This window comes from Coregonus clupeaformis, chromosome 37, assembly GCF_020615455.1.
Source record: "Coregonus clupeaformis isolate EN_2021a chromosome 37, ASM2061545v1, whole genome shotgun sequence".
Taxonomy (NCBI): domain Eukaryota; kingdom Metazoa; phylum Chordata; class Actinopteri; order Salmoniformes; family Salmonidae; genus Coregonus; species Coregonus clupeaformis.
Window position 1 is genome coordinate 1,266,093 of NC_059228.1, and position 19,944 is coordinate 1,286,036.

The 19,944-nt window shown below is 43.8% G+C and overlaps 1 protein-coding gene across 1 annotated transcript in view; it reads right to left on the reverse strand.

The window, feature by feature from the left end:
- Nucleotides 1-19,944, reverse strand: part of cdh23 (cadherin-related 23) — a 190,860-nt gene that overhangs the window by 34,831 nt on the left and 136,085 nt on the right. The window contains exons 24-29 of the mRNA XM_045211457.1: nucleotides 11,302-11,404; nucleotides 10,839-10,964; nucleotides 10,370-10,573; nucleotides 8,705-9,163; nucleotides 8,347-8,463; nucleotides 1,051-1,275 (exon numbers count right to left, since the gene is read on the reverse strand). Of these exons, the coding sequence (XP_045067392.1) occupies nucleotides 1,051-1,275; nucleotides 8,347-8,463; nucleotides 8,705-9,163; nucleotides 10,370-10,573; nucleotides 10,839-10,964; nucleotides 11,302-11,404 (1,234 nt within the window). The remainder of the gene's footprint in view (nucleotides 1-1,050; nucleotides 1,276-8,346; nucleotides 8,464-8,704; nucleotides 9,164-10,369; nucleotides 10,574-10,838; nucleotides 10,965-11,301; nucleotides 11,405-19,944) is intronic.

Genomic DNA, 19,944 nt, shown 5'->3' on the forward strand with positions numbered 1-19,944 from the left:
CATTCCATGCATCAACCAGAGCGAGGAGCTGGCTCTCACTGCGCAACAGGTGATCCTATTCCGCTCAAACTCTGAATGCCAGGGCTCTAATGAAGTGTTTGATTTGATGTTCGATAGCATTTGCATTTATGTTAGTGATTAGGGGGACAATAGAGCACTGAGGACCAGGCCATTAGCAAGTTTGGTAGGCTACTAATGACCATTGGCTGCATCAGAGCACAGTTTTGGAGAAGCCTAGTTACCGTGGCAGTAATATGGTCAAGGTGGAGTTTTACAAGAGAGTGAGGAGGGTATTCCCGCCAAGACTCCAACATCCAAAAGTGGATAATTAAACAATATTAATACTTCAAAGAATGTGGGAAATGGTCGGTGGCGACTTAAAGAACAATCATGTCAAATTCATTACTATGTTGTGATGTCATTAAAGATGGTGGAACAACATAAACGTATCTCTGGGGGTGTACACTTCCCAGTTATGAGGTTTGATTTAGGAGCAGTGTGTGAGCTCTGGTGAAGTGACTCTTTTCTGATGAAGAGTTGGAGAAACTGGGTGTGTTTGAGTTGGCTGCAGAGATGGGCTTCCAGTCAATATCTGATGTACTGTATATTGTAGAAGTAGTAGTAAGATAAGATTAGATAAAATAATATCCAGACTAGCAAATTGGTAGGTATAATAAGTTTGATAAGTGTATGTTATTGTCCATTTTATATCACAACAAAATGTATAATATTTCAAGTAAAGGACATTTTAATGTGCCTTTTTTGAGTGAGATTTGAGTCTGTGTGAGCTATTTATAAGAAGTTATTTGAAAATACTTTAAAATACACAGAAAATGAGTATTTCAATAACAAATACTTAAATACTGTCCGCATGTATTTGAACCCAGGTCTGGTGTGTGTGTGTGTTTATATGTTCCAACATCTGTGTATATAAGTTTAGTGTGAGTTTAGTTTGAATATACAGTACACTGTTGAAGACTAAACAATGTGTGTGTGTATGCGCGCGCACGCGCGTGCATGTGTGTCTGTATGTGTGTGTATGTGTTGTACCAGTAGAGGGGTCCTCCAGTCTGAGGTAGTCCCCTCGGGGCAGGTGTAGCAGCTGGTAGATGACCTGTCCGTTAGGGCCTTTGTCTGGGTCCACGGCTGACACCGACAGCAGAGTGGTGCCTGGCTGAGCCCCTTCCAGAATCTTCTCTGAGAAGTTGGCCACTCCAAAGGGTCTGAACCGCGGAGCGTTGTCATTCACATCCAGCACATTCACTGTCAGTCTCGCTGTCAATGGTTGAGAGGCAATTGAGAGGGTTAGTATTGGGAAGAGACAGAGAAGAGATTAGAGTCGATGTCCGCACCCCCGCATAAATCTAATTAGCATAATAATAATCCAAAAACATAAAATTCGTCTGTTTAAGCTAGAGATTTCAGTTTTTTTGCGTGGGTTGAATCTCAATCCACCACATCCGCCGATGTCAGCCTTCCGCATCTGGAGTGGAAGGTGGCAGAGCTACAGCGGTGTTTGTCAGACCAGGAGACATCCCGAATATCGGTCTTCTCACAAAAACGCTTGTGGCGTCCAAAAGATTTGACAAACAAATTAATATGACCCCTCTATGGAAAGATGAGACTCTCACAATGGTTTTCTCTGTTTTGCTCTACGGCTGAAGTTGGTACCACCGATATGCCAACGTCCGAACGGTTTGGGCTACACACTAATATTAAAGGTGAGACTTTCACGAACACGTACGATGCTAACAAGCCTCACAAGACTCGTCTAAAGGTAACCCGGTACCAGTAACAAAAAATAATGGAAGTACTGTGTCATGACTTGCCCTCATGGGTTGAGGATCAAAGATGCCGGCTAGGCAAAGGTTTGAACACCCCCTCTCCTGGGGGCCAGTTTTATAACCGGTCGTAAAATTCTTGCAGAAACTTTCTTTTCCGTGCCATGCAGTATTGGGAGAGGGAATTTGCCTGTGGAACAAAGGAAGTATTCCCGCCAAGACTCCAACATCCAAAAGTGGATAATTAAACAATATTCATACTTCAAAGAATGTGGGAAATGGTCGGTGGCGACTTAAAGAACAATCATGTCAAATTCATTACTATGTTGTGATGTCATTAAAGATGGTGGAACAACATAAACGTATCTCTGGGGGTGTACACTTCCCAGTTATGAGGTTTGCATCTAGTTGTTGTATAAAACGAATGATTAAGTATTATAATACTTTTGTGAAGATAACAATGTGATTTTAGCTTTCTAGATGAGAGGATTGTTTCCATATTGATTTGTTCTCAGTCAGTGGCCATGCCCAGATGAGCACAAACATGATGAAACGCCCCCTTTTCTACTCAAGTATAAAACCCCTCGTGATGAAATTCACCTCAGACCAGCAGACGTGAAGTGTGAGCTAAACGTTACAAAATGGTTAAACTCTACAGACCAGCCGACATGCAGCACGACCTGAATACGGCAAAATGGTGAAACTCTCAAACTCTAAACGAGGTGAAGAAGAAGACAACGCACTAGACCTTATCATCTCAGTCTGCAGCTGGTTATGTATCGTCATCTAGAGAACCTTCACTAAAGACACGAGTTGGGAAGGACAATCCCTTTCAGACAACCGTTGGTACATCTGAAGTTCTATTCTAACAGATCAACTCTACGAACTACAGGGTACGCTGAAGTATCCATTCTAACCACCAATACGACCAGAAATTCTACCAAGGACATTGGGATCTCTGGGATCTCAGAGTCCTACATCATCAACTCAACTATTGAGGACAGCTACACGTATATACAGTGGGGAAAAAAAGTATTTAGTCAGCCAACAATTGTGCAAGTTCTCCCACTTAAAAAGATGAGAGAGGCCTGTAATTTTCATCATAGGTACACGTCAACTATGACAGACAAAATGATAAAAAATAATCCAGAAAATCACATTGTAGGATTTTTTATGAATTTATTTGAAAATTATGGTGGAAAATAAGTATTTGGTCAATAACAAAAGTTTCTCAATACTTTGTTCTATACCCTTTGTTGGCAATGACACAGGTCAAACGTTTTCTGTAAGTCTTCACAAGGTTTTCACACACTGTTGCTGGTATTTTGGCCCATTCCTCCATGCAAATCTCCTCTAGAGCAGTGATGTTTTGGGGCTGTCGCTGGGCAACATGGACTTTCAACTCCCTCCAAAGATTTTCTATGGGGTTGAGATCTGGAGACTGGCTAGGCCACTCCAGGACCTTGAAATGCTTCTTACGAAGCCACTCCTTCGTTGCCCGGGCGGTGTGTTTGGGATCATTGTCATGCTGAAAGACCCAGCCACGTTTCATCTTCAATGCCCTTGCTGAAGGAAGGAGGTTTTCACTCAAAATCTCACGATACATGGCCCCATTCATTCTTTCCTTTACACGGATCAGTCGTCCTGGTCCCTTTGCAGAAAAACAGCCCCAAAGCATGATGTTTCCACCCCCATGCTTCACAGTAGGTATGGTGTTCTTTGGATGCAACTCAGCATTCTTTGTCCTCCAAACACGACGAGTTGAGTTTTTACCAAAAAGTTCTATTTTGGTTTCATCTGACCATATGACTTTCTCCCAATCCTCTTCTGGATCATCCAAATGCACTCTAGCAAACTTCAGACGGGCTTGGACATGTACTGGCTTAAGCAGGGGGACACGTCTGGCACTGCAGGATTTGAGTCCCTGGCGGCGTAGTGTGTTACTGATTGTAGGCTTTGATACTTTGGTCCCAGCTCTCTGCAGGTCATTCACTAGGTCCCCCGTGTTGTTCTGGGATTTTTGCTCACCGTTCTTGTGATCATTTTGACCCCACGGGGTGAGATCTTGCGTGGAGCCCCAGATCGAGGGAGATTATCAGTGGTCTTGTATGTCTTCCATTTCCTAATAATTGCTCCCACAGTTAATTTCTTCAAACCAAGCTGCTTACCTATTGCAGATTCAGTCTTCCCAGCCTGGTGCAGGTCTACAATTTTGTTTCTGGTGTCCTTTGACAGCTCTTTGGTCTTGGCCATAGTGGAGTTTGGAGTGTGACTGTTTGAGGTTGTGGACAGGTGTCTTTTATACTGATAACAAGTTCAAATAGGTGCCATTAATACAGGTAACGAGTGGAGGACAGAGTAGCCTCTTACAGAAGAAGTTACAGGTCTGTGAGAGCCAGAAATCTTGCTTGTTTGCAGGTGACCAAATACTTATTTTCCACCATAATTTGCAAATAAATTCATAAAAAATCCTACAATGTGATTTTCTGGATTTTTTTCCCCCAGTTGTCTGTCATAGTTGACGTGTACCTATGATGAAAATTACAGGCCTCTCTCATCTTTTTAAGTGGGAGAACTTGCACAATTGGTGGCTGACTAAATACTTTTTTCCCCCACTGTACATGTTGTATTTCTAATCCAAATGAGCAGGTGCTAAGCATTTGGATTTCCGTGAGTGTAGTTAAGAAATGTCTGATAGGTGAATTCCTTTATCTCTTACTTTCCCCGCCCCTCTCTGAATCAGCCAACCCTCCTTTTACCCAAGCATTCATGCTATTGTTAGTCCAGTCCACTAGGGACCTGTTTTCATTGTATTACGTTAATAATCAATAACCTACAGTTGAAGTCGGAAGTTTACATACACCGTAGCCAAATACATTTAAACTCGGTTTTTCCACAATTCCTGACATTTAATCCTAGTAAAAATTCCCTGTCTTAGGTCAGTTAGGATCACCACTTTATTTTAAGAATGTGACATGTCAGAATAATAGTAGAGAGAATTATTTATTTCAGCTTTTATTTATTTCATCACATTCCCAGTGGGTCAGAAGTTTACATACATTCAATTAGTATTTGGTAGCATTTCCTTTAAATTGTTTAACTTGGGTCAAACTTTTCGGGTAGCCTTCCACAAGCTTTCCACAATAAGTTGGGTGAATTTTGGCCCATTCCTCCTGACAGAGCTGGTGTAACTGAGTCAGGTTTGTAGGCCTTGCTCGCACACGCTTTTTCAGTTCTGCCCACAAATTTTCTTTAGGATTGAGGTCAGGGCTTTGTTATGGCCACTCCAATACCTTGAGTTTGTTGTCCTTAAGCCATTTTGCCACAACTTTGGAAGTATGCTTGGGATCATTGTCCATTTGGAAGACCAATTTGCGACCAAGCTTTAACTTCCAGAATGATGTTTTGAGATGTTGCTTCAATATATCCACATAATTTTCCTTCCTCATGATGCCATCTATTTTGTGAAGTGCACCAGTCCCTCCTGCAGCAAAGCACCCCCAGCATGATGCTGCCACCCCCGTGCTTCACGGTTGGGATGGTGTTCTTCGGCTTGCAAGCTACCCCCTTTTTCCTCCAAACAAAACAATGGTCATTATGGCCAAACAGTTCTATTTTTGTTTCATCAGACCAGAGGACATTTCTCCAAAAAGTATGATCTTTGTCCCCATGTGCAGTGGCAAACCGTAGTCTGGCTTTTTTATGGCGGTTTTGGAGCAGTGGCTTCTTCCTTGCTGCGTGGCCTTTCAGGTTTTGTCGATATAGGACTAATTTTACTGTGGATATAGATACTTTTGTACCTGTTTCCTCCAGCATCTTCACAAGGTCCTTTGCTGTTGTTCTGGGATTGATTTGCACTTTTTGTGCCAAAGTGCATTAATCTCTAGGAGACAGAACGTGTCTCCTTCACGACGGCTGCGTGGTCCCATGACGGCTGCGTGGTCCCATGGTGTTTATACTTGCGTACTATTGTTTTTACAAATGAACGTGGTATCTTCAGGCATTTGGAAATTGCTCCCAAGGATGAACCAGACTTGTGGACGTCTACAATTTCTGTCTGAGTTCTTGGCTGATTTCATTAGATTTTGCCATGATGTCAAGCAAAGAGCCACTGAGTTTGAAGGTAGGCCTTGAAATACATCCACAGGTACACCTCCAATTGACTCAAATTATGTCAATTAGCCTATCAGAAGCCTCTAAAGCCATAACATCATTTTCTGGAATTTTCCAAGCTGTTTAAAGGCACAGTCAACTTAGTGTATGTAAACTTCTGACCCACTGGAATTGTGATATGGTGAATTATAAGTGAAATAATCTGTCTCTAAACCGACTTGCCAAAACTATAGTTTGTTAACAAGAAATTTGTGGAGTGGTTGAAAAACTAGTTTTAATGACTCCAACATTTACATTTTACATTTACATCACTCTTTTCCAGAGCGACTTACAAATTGGTGCATTCACCTTATAGCCAGTGGGATAACCACTTTACAATTTTTTTTTTTTTTTGGGGGGTGGGGTAAGGGGGGGTAGAAGGATTACTTTATCCTATCCCAGGTGTTCCTTAAAGAGGTGGGGTTTCAAGTGTCTCCGGAAGGTGGTGAGTGACTCTGCTGTCCTGGCGTCATGAGGGAGCTTGTTCCACCATTGGGGTGCCAGAGCAGCGAACAGTTTTGACTGGGCTGAGCGGGAACTGTGTATGTAAACTTCCGACTTCAACTGTATATGTGTGAAATTTGTTTTGATTTAGAATGGAACATTATCATTCACCTGTCTTGAAACAGGGGCAGGGGAAACAATTAATGTAATCTATGCACTTAAATAGCGAATGGAGGAAGCTTTTCCCATGGTTCATTTTCATGCCAGCCAGGTAGGCTATACTCCTGTTGGAAAGATATGCTTAATAGTAGGAAAGTTGAGAAATAAATATAGTAGGCCTAGCCTATAGAAAGCTGATGTGATCCTCCTCTTTTGAGCAGAGTCCATCACTCTGTTTTCTCGCGCAATTGCATAGCCTATAGAAATTGCATAGCTTATAGAAATGTTGCGCAAAATGAGCTCATGGGCTCTCATGAAGTGTTTGATTAGATTTCTTGCATTGATGTCAGAGTGATCAGAGGGACAATAGAGTGCTGCGTACCAGGCAGTTAGCAAGTTTGGTAGGCTACTAATGACCATCAGCAGCATCAGAGCTTGGAGAAGCCTAATTACCGTGACTAAACGGTCACTCTGAATTTTACTGCCTTCATGACTTGTGACCGCCGGTGTGGTGGTAATATGGTCACTGCAACAGCCCTAGGTATGACCATCTTAAAACAATTCCATATGTTAGCTTAGGAGAAACCCAGCCCCGGGCCCTTAGACCTTAGGATAGCGGTTGCCAAACTAGGGGTCGCGACCCCATGTGGGGTCGCCTGATTTGAAAATGGGGTCGCGGGAGAATTTCCATTATCCTGAAGAAAAACAAATATATACAAAAAAATACATATATTATAATATCGTCTTTGTATGTCAAAATCATTGTAATGTGGTTAACCTTAAAAATCAAACTGAAAATTATTCAAATCTAAAAGATAATATTAAACCAGAGAGCGCCCTTAGATCATGGGAAAAGGCCACTCTTGACCGTTGCACTTGAATCATTCCCACGGTGAATGGCTAGGCCCGCTACGCTATGAAACCACACACTATTGCAGAGACTTTGATATTACCGGCCGCAATTGATATCGTGAAAACAATTTGTGGGGAGGCAGAGGCACAGAAACTCACATCAATACCTTTGTCAGATAACACTGTTAAACAAATAATTTATGCTATTGCTAGTAATCAAGAGCAACTCAAAAACTGCCCAGCTTATGCTCTCCAAATGGACGTTAGCTGTGAGGGCCGACATGCCCAGGCATTGACTTTTGTTTGCTATACAGTACATGTCGGGGGATGCTATTCACGAGGACATATTGTTCTGTCTCACGATTCCCGAGCATTAAACTTCACAGAGGATGTTCAGTGTGTTGCGTGTCTATGTTAACGAAAAACAGATTCCATGGGATCGAATGGTAGGCTTTTGCACAGATGGGGCTCCATCTATGGCGGGACGGCAGGCATGCCTTGGCACTCTAGTTATGAATGTGTCTCCCTCTGCCCTATGGACGCATTGTATGATACACCGAGAGCAACTGGCGGCAAAAGAGCTGAGCCACAGAACTCGGAGATATAGTGCAGATATAGCCCCAAATAAAAAAGTTAACATTGGCTGTTAATTACATAATTGTTTTCACATGGTTACGGTCACAAGAATTGTCAGATATCAAAATGGGGTCGTGGGCCAAAAAAGTTTGGGAACCCCTGCCTTAGGGGGTTTTCCGGAGCATTGTCTTTCAACCTATTTTGAGTGTATTGTAGTGATTGAGGTTTGTGTGTATGCTTGTTTTTATCATGAGATGCACTAAGTCAATTCCTATCAACTTCTGTTGGTTTAACAAATTGTTGAATCTTGAGGGACATATGGGGCCACAAAAAGGTGATAAAATAACAAACAAAAGTAGGGTGATTTTAGATGAAGCCTGACCATTAGGTACGCTGACTGACATGTCGATGACATCACTAGCGTTGTCATGCACCGACACGAGGATCTCAAATGTGGCCACCAGCTCTCTGTTGAGTGGGTTACGCACAAACACAGCACCTGTGGGAACACACATACACACACACGCACGCACACACACACACGCACACACACACACATTTAACACACACAAACAGGCATGTGCACATGTATGCACATGTACGCACACACGCACAGACAGACACACAGAGACACACAGAGACACACGCACGCACATACACACACACTTACTTATACTGCATACACATGTTTTCACAGATGCAATGCTAATCATGATCTACTGTGTCTGTTGACTACTAACCCGTGTGGAAATCGATGCCGAACGACTCTTGCAGCCCATCTACAGGGTTATTCCCATCATCCTTGGCCTCCACAGAGATTATGTAATATTCCAGCCGGGGTCGTAGGTCATAATCCTCGGCGGCAAGCGTAGCCACCACCACGCCTGGCGGCGTAGACTCGTTTAGGTTAATAGTCGTCACGGGTTCAATGAAACGCGGTCGCGAGTCATTGACATCATCCAGGATGACCGACAGGGTGCCAGTGCCCGACAACGAGGGCGTGCCGCGGTCGGTAGCCAAGATGACCAGGTGGTAGGAGCCGCGCTCCTCACGGTCGAGGATGACGTTGCCCACCAGAACGGCGCCAGACAGGGAGTCGACTATGAAGCGGTCCTGGGCGCCACTCTCCAGCCGGTACAGCAGCCAGGCGTTAGAGCCCGAATCAGCGTCACTGGCAGACAGCTGTGTCACCACCACACCTAAAACAGAGAGAGAGGACACAGGGGTTAGGATAGAACACAAGGGGCAGGTTTCCCAGACATAGATTAAGCCTAGTCCTGGACAAAAAATTATGTTTAATGGAGAATTTCTGTCCAGGACTAGGCTTAAAGGGGCAATCTGCCGTTCAAACAATAAAACGCTGTCACTCCGCCACTGTTTTGGTACACAGCTGAGGGATTGGGCTGGGAAAATGTAACCACTCTCAAATTCATAGACAGTGCTATGGATGCAAAGACTGACCATCCATGATATAAAAGTTATAGTTTGTGGCTATACAGTGTTTGTTTACAATTACATTGTTTACAAACAATCAAGTAAAACAAGATTAGATTTGGGGTTCTGATGGGGTACGACAGTTGAACTAAGCCTGAGGCATTTATAAGTTATATTCTTCAAGAATCAATGGGTATATATCATTTATTTAACAAAATAAGTAATGGATGTATTTGTGCATCAAATCAAATCAAATTTTATTGGTCACATGCGCCGAATACAACAGGTGCAGACATTGCAGTGAAATGCTTACTTACAGCCCTTAACCAACAGTGCATTTATTTTAAACAAAAAAAGTAAGAATAAAACAACAACAACAAAAAAGTGTTGAGAAAAAAAGAGCAGAAGTAAAATAAAGTGACAGTAGGGAGGCTATATATACAGTAAAATAAAGTGACAGTAGGGAGGCTATATATACAGGGGGGTACCGTTGCAGAGTCAATGTGCGGGGGCACCGGCTAGTTGAGGTAGTTGAGGTAATATGTACATGTGGGTAGAGTTAAAGTGACTATGCATAAATACTTAACAAAGTAGCAGCAGCGTAAAAAGGATGGGGTGGGGGGGGCAGTGCAAATAGTCCGGGTAGCCATGATTAGCTGTTCAGGAGTCTTATGGCTTGGGGGTAGAAGCTGTTGAGAAGTCTTTTGGACCTAGACTTGGCACTCCGGTACCGCTTGCCGTGCGGTAGCAGAGAGAACAGTCTATGACTAGGGTGGCTGGAGTCTTTGACAATTTTGAGGGCCTTCCTCTGACACCGCCTGGTATAGAGGTCCTGGATGGCAGGGTGCATGTATTTGTGGCTTGGGATGATGCACATACATACACATACACATGCATGCACGTACATACACACACATGAATGCATGCATGGAGTCACACACACACACCCATCCACACCAACACACACTCACCAGTGGGGCTGTTCTCAGGAAGGTGCACAGTTAGGCTGGGGGGGTTGAAGACAGGAGGGTTGTCGTTCTGATCCAGGATGGTCACAGTGAGGGGCACACTGCTGTTGAGCCCCCACACATCCTCCCCCACCAGGAACAGTTCCACCCACGGCTCCACAAACGTCTCACGGTCCAACAGCGCCACCTGTCGCACACACACCACTCCTGCAGGGGGGAACAAGGGAGAGGTACAGGCATTGGGTTCATTGGTGCTGACTTCAAAGTTGTTATAATTCATTGCATGTGTGTAGGGTTGTGAGTGAGAGTGTGTGTATGTGTTTGAGTGTGCATGTATTAGAGTTGTGTAATTGAGTGATCATTATGTGTGTGTCTGTGTCTGTATGTGTGTGTGTGTGTGTGTGTGTGTGTGTGTGTGTGTGTGTGTGTGTGTGTGTGTGTGTGTGTGTGCATGTGCATGCGTGTGTCAGACCTGTATCAGAGTCCACAGTGAAGAGGTCCAGTCTTGTTCCCAGCAGACGGTACCTGACCACAGCGTTGGGCCCAATGTCTTTGTCCTCAGCCAACACTGGTCCATTCAACACTAACACAGCACTGCCTGAGAGACGGAGAAGGATGGAGGAATATAGAGGGGGAGATGGAGAAAGGAAGATGTGTGGGATGGCAGAAGGGGAGAGGACAGTTAAATACAAGAATTGAGGAGGGAAAAACAAGAAAGATTGATGAAAGAGGGAAAGATTGAGATTGGGGAGAGAGTGGGAAGAGAGAGAAACATGAGTGATGGAAGCATAGAGGAAAGCAGAGATAAAGAGAGGAATAGCGAAATAGGTAGTGGGTGCCAGGGTAGGGATAGAGGTAGCAGAGGAATTATACATTATCAATTTAAACAAACAGTCACACAGACAGACATACAAACACACCAGTGAGGTTGGTACCTGCGGGGGAGTTCTCAGTGATCTCAGCCTGGTAGCTGGTCTGTGTGAATATGGGCCTGTTGTCATTCTCATCCAGAACTGTGATCACCAGCAGTTCTGAGTCCTGGAGAGAGGGTTGGAGGGAGGGAGGGAGAGAGAGAGAGACGGATTGGGGTAGGAGGGATGGGGTGGATGGGGAAGGGAAGAAGGGAGGGCAGAGAAGAAGGTGAGAAATGTTCTCAATAAAAAAGCAAATAGCTGTAATTTCATACAATATTTGAAGGTCAAGTGTCATTGAATAATGGCGTCTATGTAGAGCTTGGCGATATAAAAAAAATCCATACTTGAAAATACAGAGGATCAACAACATTGCATTCACTCCGCATTGTTTGCAAGAAGGTCGTTTAGTAATACTGCAAGACAACACGGCAAAGAAATTCACTTTTTGGCCTAATCTAAAAACTACAGGTTTGGGTCAAATACAATACAACACATCACGGAGTGAAACCCTCTGTATTTTCAAGTATTGTGGTGGCAGCATCATGTTATGGCTATGCTTATCAACAGCAGAGACTGGGGAATTTGTCAGGATCAAAATAAATATGAATGGACCAAAGCAGAGTTAAAGAATTATAGGAAAACCCTGGGATAGAGTTGTATGTTTCTGCTGGACATTTACACAAATGTTAATGCCAAAGACACACCAGAATGGCTTTCCATTAGGTATTAAGTGATTCCTGAGTGGTCTAGTCTCAGTCCTTACTTACAGTGCATTCTGGAAGTATTCAGACCCATTCACTTTTCCAAATTTCTTACGTTACAGCCTTATTCTTAAATGGATTAAATTGTTTTTATTCCTCATCAATCTACACACAATACCCCATAAAGCAAAAACAGGTTTTTAGAAATGTTAGCTAATTTATTAAAAATATCACATTTACGTATTCAGACCCTTAACTCAGTACTTTGTTGAAGCACCTTCGGCAGAGATTACAGCCTTGAGTCTTCTTGGGTATGACACTACAAGCTTGGCACACCTGTATTTGGGGAGTTTCTCCCATTCTTCTCTGCAGATCCGCTCAAGCTCTGTCAGGTTGGATGGGGAGCGTCGCTGCACAGCTATTTTCAGTTCTCTCCAGAGATGTTCAATCGGGTTCAAGCTGGGCCACTCAAGGACATTCAGTGACTTGTCCCGAAGCCACTCCTGCGTTGTCTTGGCTGTGTGCTTAGGGTCGTTGTCCTGTTGGAAGGTGAACCTTCGCCCCAGTCTGAGGTCCTGAGCGCTCTGGAGCAGGTTTTCATAAAGGATCTCTCTGTAATTTGCTCTGTTCATCTTTCCCTCGATCCTGATTAGTCTCCGAGTCCCTGCAACTGAAACACATCCCCACAGCATGATGCTGCCACCACCATGCTTCAACGTAGGGATGGTATTGGCCAGGTGATGAGCTGTGTCTGGTTTCCTCCAGACGTGACGCTTGGCATTCAGGCCAAAGAGTTCAATCTTAGTTTCATCAGACCAGAGAATCTTGTTTCTCTGGTCTGAGAGTCCTTTAGGTGCCTTTTGGCAAACTCCAAGAAGGGCTGTCATATGCCTTTTACTGAGGAGTGGCTTCTGTCTGGCCACTCTACCATAAAGGCCTGATTGGTGGAGTGCTGCAGAGATGGTTGTCCTTCTGGAAAGTTCTCCCATCTCCCCAGATGAACTCTGGAGCTCCAAATCATTTTCAATCAATGTAATTTACCACAGGTGGAGTCCAATCAAGTTGTAGAAACATCTCAAGGATGATCAATGGAAACAGGATGCACCTGAGCTCAATTTCGAGTCTCATAGCAAAGGATCTGAATACTTATGTAAATAAGGTATTTGTTATTTGTTTTTATTTTTAATACATTTGCAAAAATGTCTAAAAACTTGTTATCGCTTTGTCATTATGGGGTATTGTGTGTAGCTTGATGAGGGAAAAAATAATTTAATTTCAAATTTTATTTATAAAGCCCTTTTTACATCAGCAGATGTCACAAAGTGCTATACAGAAACCCAGCCTAAAACCCCAAACAGCAAGCAATGCAGATGTAGAAGCACGGTGGCCAGGAAAAACTCCCTAGAAAGGCAGAAACCTAGGAAGAAACCTAGAGAGGAACCAGGTCCTGAGGGGTGGCCAGTCCCCTTCTGGCTGTGCCGGGTGGAGATTATGACAGTACATGGCCATTAAGGCCAGATATTTCTCCAAGATGTTCAAACGTTCATAGATGACCAGCAGGGTCAAATAATAATCACAGTGGTTGTAGAGGTCGTAACAGGTCAGTACATCAGGAGTAAACGTCACTTGGCTTTTCATAGCTGGGAATTTAGAGGTTAAAATAGCAGGTGCGGTAGAGAGAGAGAGTTGAAAACAGCAGGTCTGGGACAAGGTAGCACGTCCGGTGAACAGGTCAGGGTTCCACAGCCGCAGGCAGAAGAATGAAAACTGGAGCAGCAGCACGACCAGGTGGACTCTGGACAGCAAGGAGTCATCAGGCCAGGTAGTGCTGAGGCATGGTCCTAGGGCTCAGGTCCTCCAGGAGGGGAGGGATAGAGGGAGAGAGAGAGAATTAGAGGGAGCATACTTAAATTCACACAGGACACCAGATAAGACAGGTGAATAACACCAGATATAAAAGGCTGACCCTAGCGCCCCGGCACATAGACTATTGCAGCATAGATACTGGAGGCTGAGACAGGGGGTGTCGGGAGACACTGTTGCCCCGTCCGACGATACCCCCAGACAGGGCCAACCAGGCAGGATATAACCCCACTCACTTTGCCAAAGCACAGCCCCCACACCACAAGAGGGATATCAACAGACCACCAACCTACTACCCTGAAACAAGGCTGAGTATAGCCCACGAAGATCTCCTCCACTGCACGAGCCCGAGAGAGCGACAAACCGGACAGGAAGATCATGTCAGTAACTCAACCCACTCAAGTGATGCACCCCTCCTAGGGACGGCAAGGAAAGCACCAGTAAGCAAGTGACTCAGCCCCCGCAATAGGGTCAGAGGCAGAGAATCCCAATGGAGAGGCAGGAACCGGCCAGGCAGAGACCTCAAGGGCGGTTTGTCGCTCCAGGGCCTTTCTGTTCACCTTCGCACCCTGGGCCAGACTACACTCAATCATAGGACCTACTGAAGAGATGAGTCTTCAGTAAAGACATAAAGGTCGAGACCGAGTCTGCGTCTCTCACGTGGATAAGCAGACCATTCCATAAAAATTGAGCTCTATAGGAGAAAGCCCTGCCTCCAGCTGTTTGCTTAGAAATTCTAGGGACAATAAGGAGGCCTGCGTCTTGTGACCGTAGCGTACGTGTAGGTACAGTTGAAGTCGGAAGTTTACCTACACCTTAGCCTAATACATTTAAACTCAGTTTTTCACAATTCCTGACATTTAATCCTAGTAAAAATTCCTCTGTCTTAGGTCAGTTAGGATCACCACTTTATTTTAAGAATGTGAAATGTCAGAATAATAGTAGAGAGAATTATTTATTTCAAATTGTATTTCTTTCATCACATTCCCAGTGGGTCAGAAGTTTACATACACTCAATTAGTATTTGGTACCATTGCCTTTAAATAGTTTAACTTGGGTCAAACGTTTTGGGTAGCCTTCCACAAGCTTCCCACAATAAGTTGGGTGAATTTTGGCCCATTCCTCCTGACAGAGCTGGTGTAACTGAGTCAGGTTTGTAGGCCTCCTTGCTCGCACACGCTTTTTCAGTTCTGCCCACACATTTCCTTTAGGATTGAGGTCAGGGCTTTGTGATGGCCACTCCAATACCTTGACTTTGTTGTCCTTAAGCCATTTTGCCACAACTGTGGAAGTATGCTTGGGGTCATTGTTCATTTGGAAGACCCATTTGCGACCAAGCTTTAACTTCCTGACTAATGTCTTGAGATGTTGCTTCAATATATCCACATAATTTTCCTTCCTCATGATGCCATCTATTTTGTGAAGTGCATCAGTCACCTCCTGCAGCAAAGCACCCCCACAGCATGATGCTGCCACCACCGTGCTTCATGGTTGGGAGGGTGTTCTTCGGCTTGCAAGCCACCCCCATTTTCCTCCAAACATAACGATGGTCATTATGGCCAAACAGTTCTATTTTTGTTTAATCAGACCAGAGGACATTTCTCCGAAAAGTACGATCTTTGTCCCCATGTGCAGTTGCAAACCGTAGTCTGGCTTTTTTATGACGGTTTTGGAGCAGTGGCTTCTTCCTTGCTGAGCAGCCTTTCAGATTATGTTGATATAGGACTCATTTTACTGTGGATATAGATACTTTTGTACCTGTTTCCTCCAGCATATTCACAAGGTCCTTTGCTGTTGTTCTGGGATTGATTTGCACTTTTCGCACCAAAGTACGTTCATCTCTAGGAGACAGAAGTCGTCTCCTTCCTGAGCGGTATGACGGCTGCGTGGTCCCATGGTGTTTATGCTTGCATACTATTGTTTGTACAGATGAACGTGGTACCTTCAGGCATTTGGAAATTGCTCCCAAGGATGAACCAGACTTGTGGAGGTCTACAATTTTTTTTCTGAGGTCTTGGCTGATTTCTTTTCATTTTCCCATGATGTCAAGCAAAGTGGCACTGAGTTTAAAGGAAAGCCTTGAAATACATCCACAGCTACACCTCCAATTGACTCAAATTATGTCAATTAGCCTATCAGAAGCTTCTAAAGCCATGACATCATTTTATGGAATTTTCCAAGCTGTTAAATGGCACCGTCAACATAGTGTATGTAAATTTCTGACCCACTGGAATTGTGATACAGTGAATTATAAGTGAAATAATCTGTCTGTAAACAATTGTTGGAAAAATTACTTGTGTCCTGCACAAAGTAGATGTCCTAACCGACTTGCCAAAGCTATAGTTTGTTAACAAGAAATGTGTGGAGTGGTTGAAAAACGAGTTTTAATGACTCCAACCTAAGTGTATGTACATTTCCAACTTCAACTGCATATAGTGAAAACAATAGTGGTCCTAAAATGGAACCTTGAGGAACACCGAAACATACAATTTCTTTGTCAGAGGACAAATCATCCACAGAGACAAACTGACATCTTTCCGACAGATAAGTTCTAAACCAGGCAAGAACTTGTCCGTGTAGACCAATTAAGGTTTTCAATCTCTCAAAAAGAATGTGGTGATCGATGGTGTCAAAAGCAGCACTAAGGTCTAGGAGCACGAGGACAGATGCAGAGCCTTGGTCTGACGCCATTAAAGGTCATTTACCACCTTCACGAGTGCGGTCTCAGTGCTATGATGGGATCTAAAACCAGACTGAAGCGTTTTGTATACATTTTTTGTCTTCAGGAAGGTAGTGATTTGCTGCACAAAAGCTTTTTCTAAAAGTTTTGAGAGGAATGGGAGATTCAATATAGGCTGATAGTTTTTTACATTTTCTGGGTCAAGGTTTGGCTTTTTCAAGAGAGGCTTTATTACTGCCACTTTTATTGAGTTTGGTACACATCCAGTGGATAGGGAGCCATTTATTATGTTCAACATAGGAGGGCCAAGCACAGGAAGTAGCTCTTTCAGTAGTTTAGTTGGAATACGGTCCAGTATGCAGCTTGAAGGTTTAGAGGCCATTACTATTTTCATGAATGTGTCAAGAGATATAGGATTAAAAAACTTGAGTGTCTCCATTGATCCTAGGTCCTGGCAGTTTTGTGCAGACTCAGGACAGCTGAACTTTGGAGAAATACGCAGATTCTGTAATTTGCTTTCTATTGATCATTATCTTTTCGTCGAAGAAGTTCATGAATCACTGCTGAAGTGAAAGGCATCCTCTCTTGGGGAATGCTGCTTTTTAGTTAGCTTTGCGACAGTATCAAATAGAAATGTTGGATTGTTCTTATTCTCCACAATTAGGTTGGAAAAATAGGATGATCGAGCAGCAAAGAGGGCTCTTCGATACTGCTCTGTACCTTCTTTCCAAGTTAGTAGGAAGACTTCCAGTTTGGTGGAGTGCCATTTCCGTTCCAATTTTCTGGAGGCTTGCTTCAGGGCTTGGGTATTTTCTGTATTCCAGGGAGCTAGTTTCTTGTGACAAATGTTTTTTGTTTTTAGGGGTGCGACTGCATCTAGGGTATTACACAAGGTTAGATTTAGATCCTCAGTTAGGTCGTTAACTGATTTTTGTACTCCAACGTCCTTGAGTAGGTGGAGGGAGTCGGGAAGGGCCTCTAGGAATCTTTGGGTTGTCCAAGAATTTATTACACGGTTTTTGATGGTCCTTGTTTGGGGTCTGAGCAGATTATTTGTTGCGATTGCAAACGTAATAAGATGGTGGTCCGATAGTCCAGGGTTATGAGGAAAAACATTTAGATCCACAATATTTATTCCACCGGACAAAACTAGATCCAGGGTATGACTGTGGCAATGAGTAGGTCCGGAGACATGTTGGACAAAACCCACTGAGTCGATGATGGCTCCGAAAGCCTTTTGGAGTGGGTCTGTGGACTTTTCCATGTGAATATTAAAGTCACCAAAAATGTTAATATTATCTGCCATGACTACAAGGTCCGATAGGAATTCAGGGAACTCAGTGAGGAACTCTTTATACGGCCCAGGAGGCCTGTAAACAGTAGCTATAAAAAGTGATTGAGTAGGCAGGCCAGGCTTGGTCCTGTTTGTGGGTGAGTCCCAGAAAGAGGGCCAATTATCTACGAATTCTATATTTTGGGAGGGGCAGAAAACAGTTTTCAACCAGCGATTGAGTTGTGAGACTCTGCTGTAGAGTCACTCGCCCTAACTGGGAGGGGGGCAGAGGCAATTACTCGATGCCGACACATCTTTCTAGCTAATTTACACGTTGAAGCTATGTTGCTCTTGGTGACCACTGACTGTTTCATCCTAACATCATCGGTGCCGACGTGGATAACAATATCCCTATACTCTCTACACTCGCCAGTTTGTGCCTTAGCCAGCACCATCTTCAGATTAGCTTTTACGTCGGTAGCCCTGCCCCCTGGTAAACAGTGTATGATCGCTGGATGATTCTTTTTAAGTCTAATATTGCGTGTAATGGAGTCGCCAATGACTAGGGTTTTCAATTTGTCAGAGCTAATTGTGGTAGGCTTCGGTGGCTCTGACCCCGTAACGGGTGGAGGAGAGACTTGAGAAGGCTCGGCCTCTGACTCCGACTCGTTGCTTAATGGGGAGAACCGGTTGAACATTTCTGTCGGCTGAATGAGCGACACCGGTTGAGCATGCCGACAGCATTTCTTTCCAGAAGCCTTGAGAAAATTGTCCGGCCGCGGGGACTGTGCGAGGGGATTTATACGACTATCTGTACTTACTGGTGGCACAGACGCTGTTTCATCCTTTCCTACACTTACATTGCCCTTGCCTAACTATTGCGTCTGAAGCTGTGCTTGCAGCACGGCTATCCTCACCAGAAGGCGATAGTTCTCCTGTATATTATGAGTACAGCGACTGCAATTAGATGGCATAGTGTTAATGTTACTACTTAGCTTCGGCTGGTGTAGGTCCTGTAGAACCGTGTCAAGATAAAGCGTCCGGGGTAAAAAAGTTGAATGAAAAAAGTTGAGCGAGTAAAAAATATAAAAATAACTAAGACGTTGGTAAAATTTGTTAAATGAAGATAGTTTTAATACGGTAAAAAAAAAAGTAAAAACCGCCAGGTTTGGCAGGTAGCCAAACAGCGTAGCACGGAGACAAGTGACGCGCTCAAAACGGAAGTGAAAAATAAGGCTGTAATGTAACAAAATGTGGAAAAAAGTCAAGGGGTCTGAATACTTTCCGAATGCACTGTATATTTGCTTAAAAATCTGAGACAGGGTTTGAATATTGCTGTCCATCAATGACTCCCAATCAAATTTACTGAGCTTGAGCAATTTTTCAAAAACAATGGATATATGTATGTTGCCATAAGAGTTGCAATTTGTTAGAATCTTATTCAAAATGATTCACTGCTGTAATGGCTGCCAAAGTTGCTTCCACCAAGTACTTACTCTGGGGTGTAAAGACATACTGTAAGGGATCGGGGGTTGGCTGGGTCTAGGCAGAGTCTTACACTTCCCTGATCTACAGAGAGGGGGAGTCATCAGACTCGATCTGGTTCACCTGAGTTCTGAGCACACCTGTCAGTAATTAGTGTAGGATATAAGGTGTGCTCAGAAGTTCAGTCGGTGCGAGGTATTGTTCCATTGTGACTTGCTAAGCATTTTGTTCCGAGAGAGAGAGAGAGAGAGAGAGAGAGAGAGAGAGAGTTTGTTGATTTTGATTACCCGTGTATCCGACCTGTGCCTTGTTGTTTGACTCCCCGAATTGCTTAATCCTCTGCTTGTCTACCCCAGTGATTACCGTCCTCTGATCCTGTGTCTGTGACCTCGACTACGACTAAGCCCGCTCCCTTGGTACCTCTGCCTGTCTCTGCCTGGCCCGGTTTTGACCACAGCCCGCCCGACCACGATTAAGCTATTCCCTTGTCTGTACTCTAATAAAGCATCGCTATTCTGCGATTGGATCTTACCACTCTGTCCGAGTATTCATTACACATACGCAATCATTACATTTTTCTATAATTTTCTTTCACTTTGAAAATGTTCAGTAGATTATGTACAGTAGATCGGTAGGAACAAAATGGAATTGAATCCGTTTTT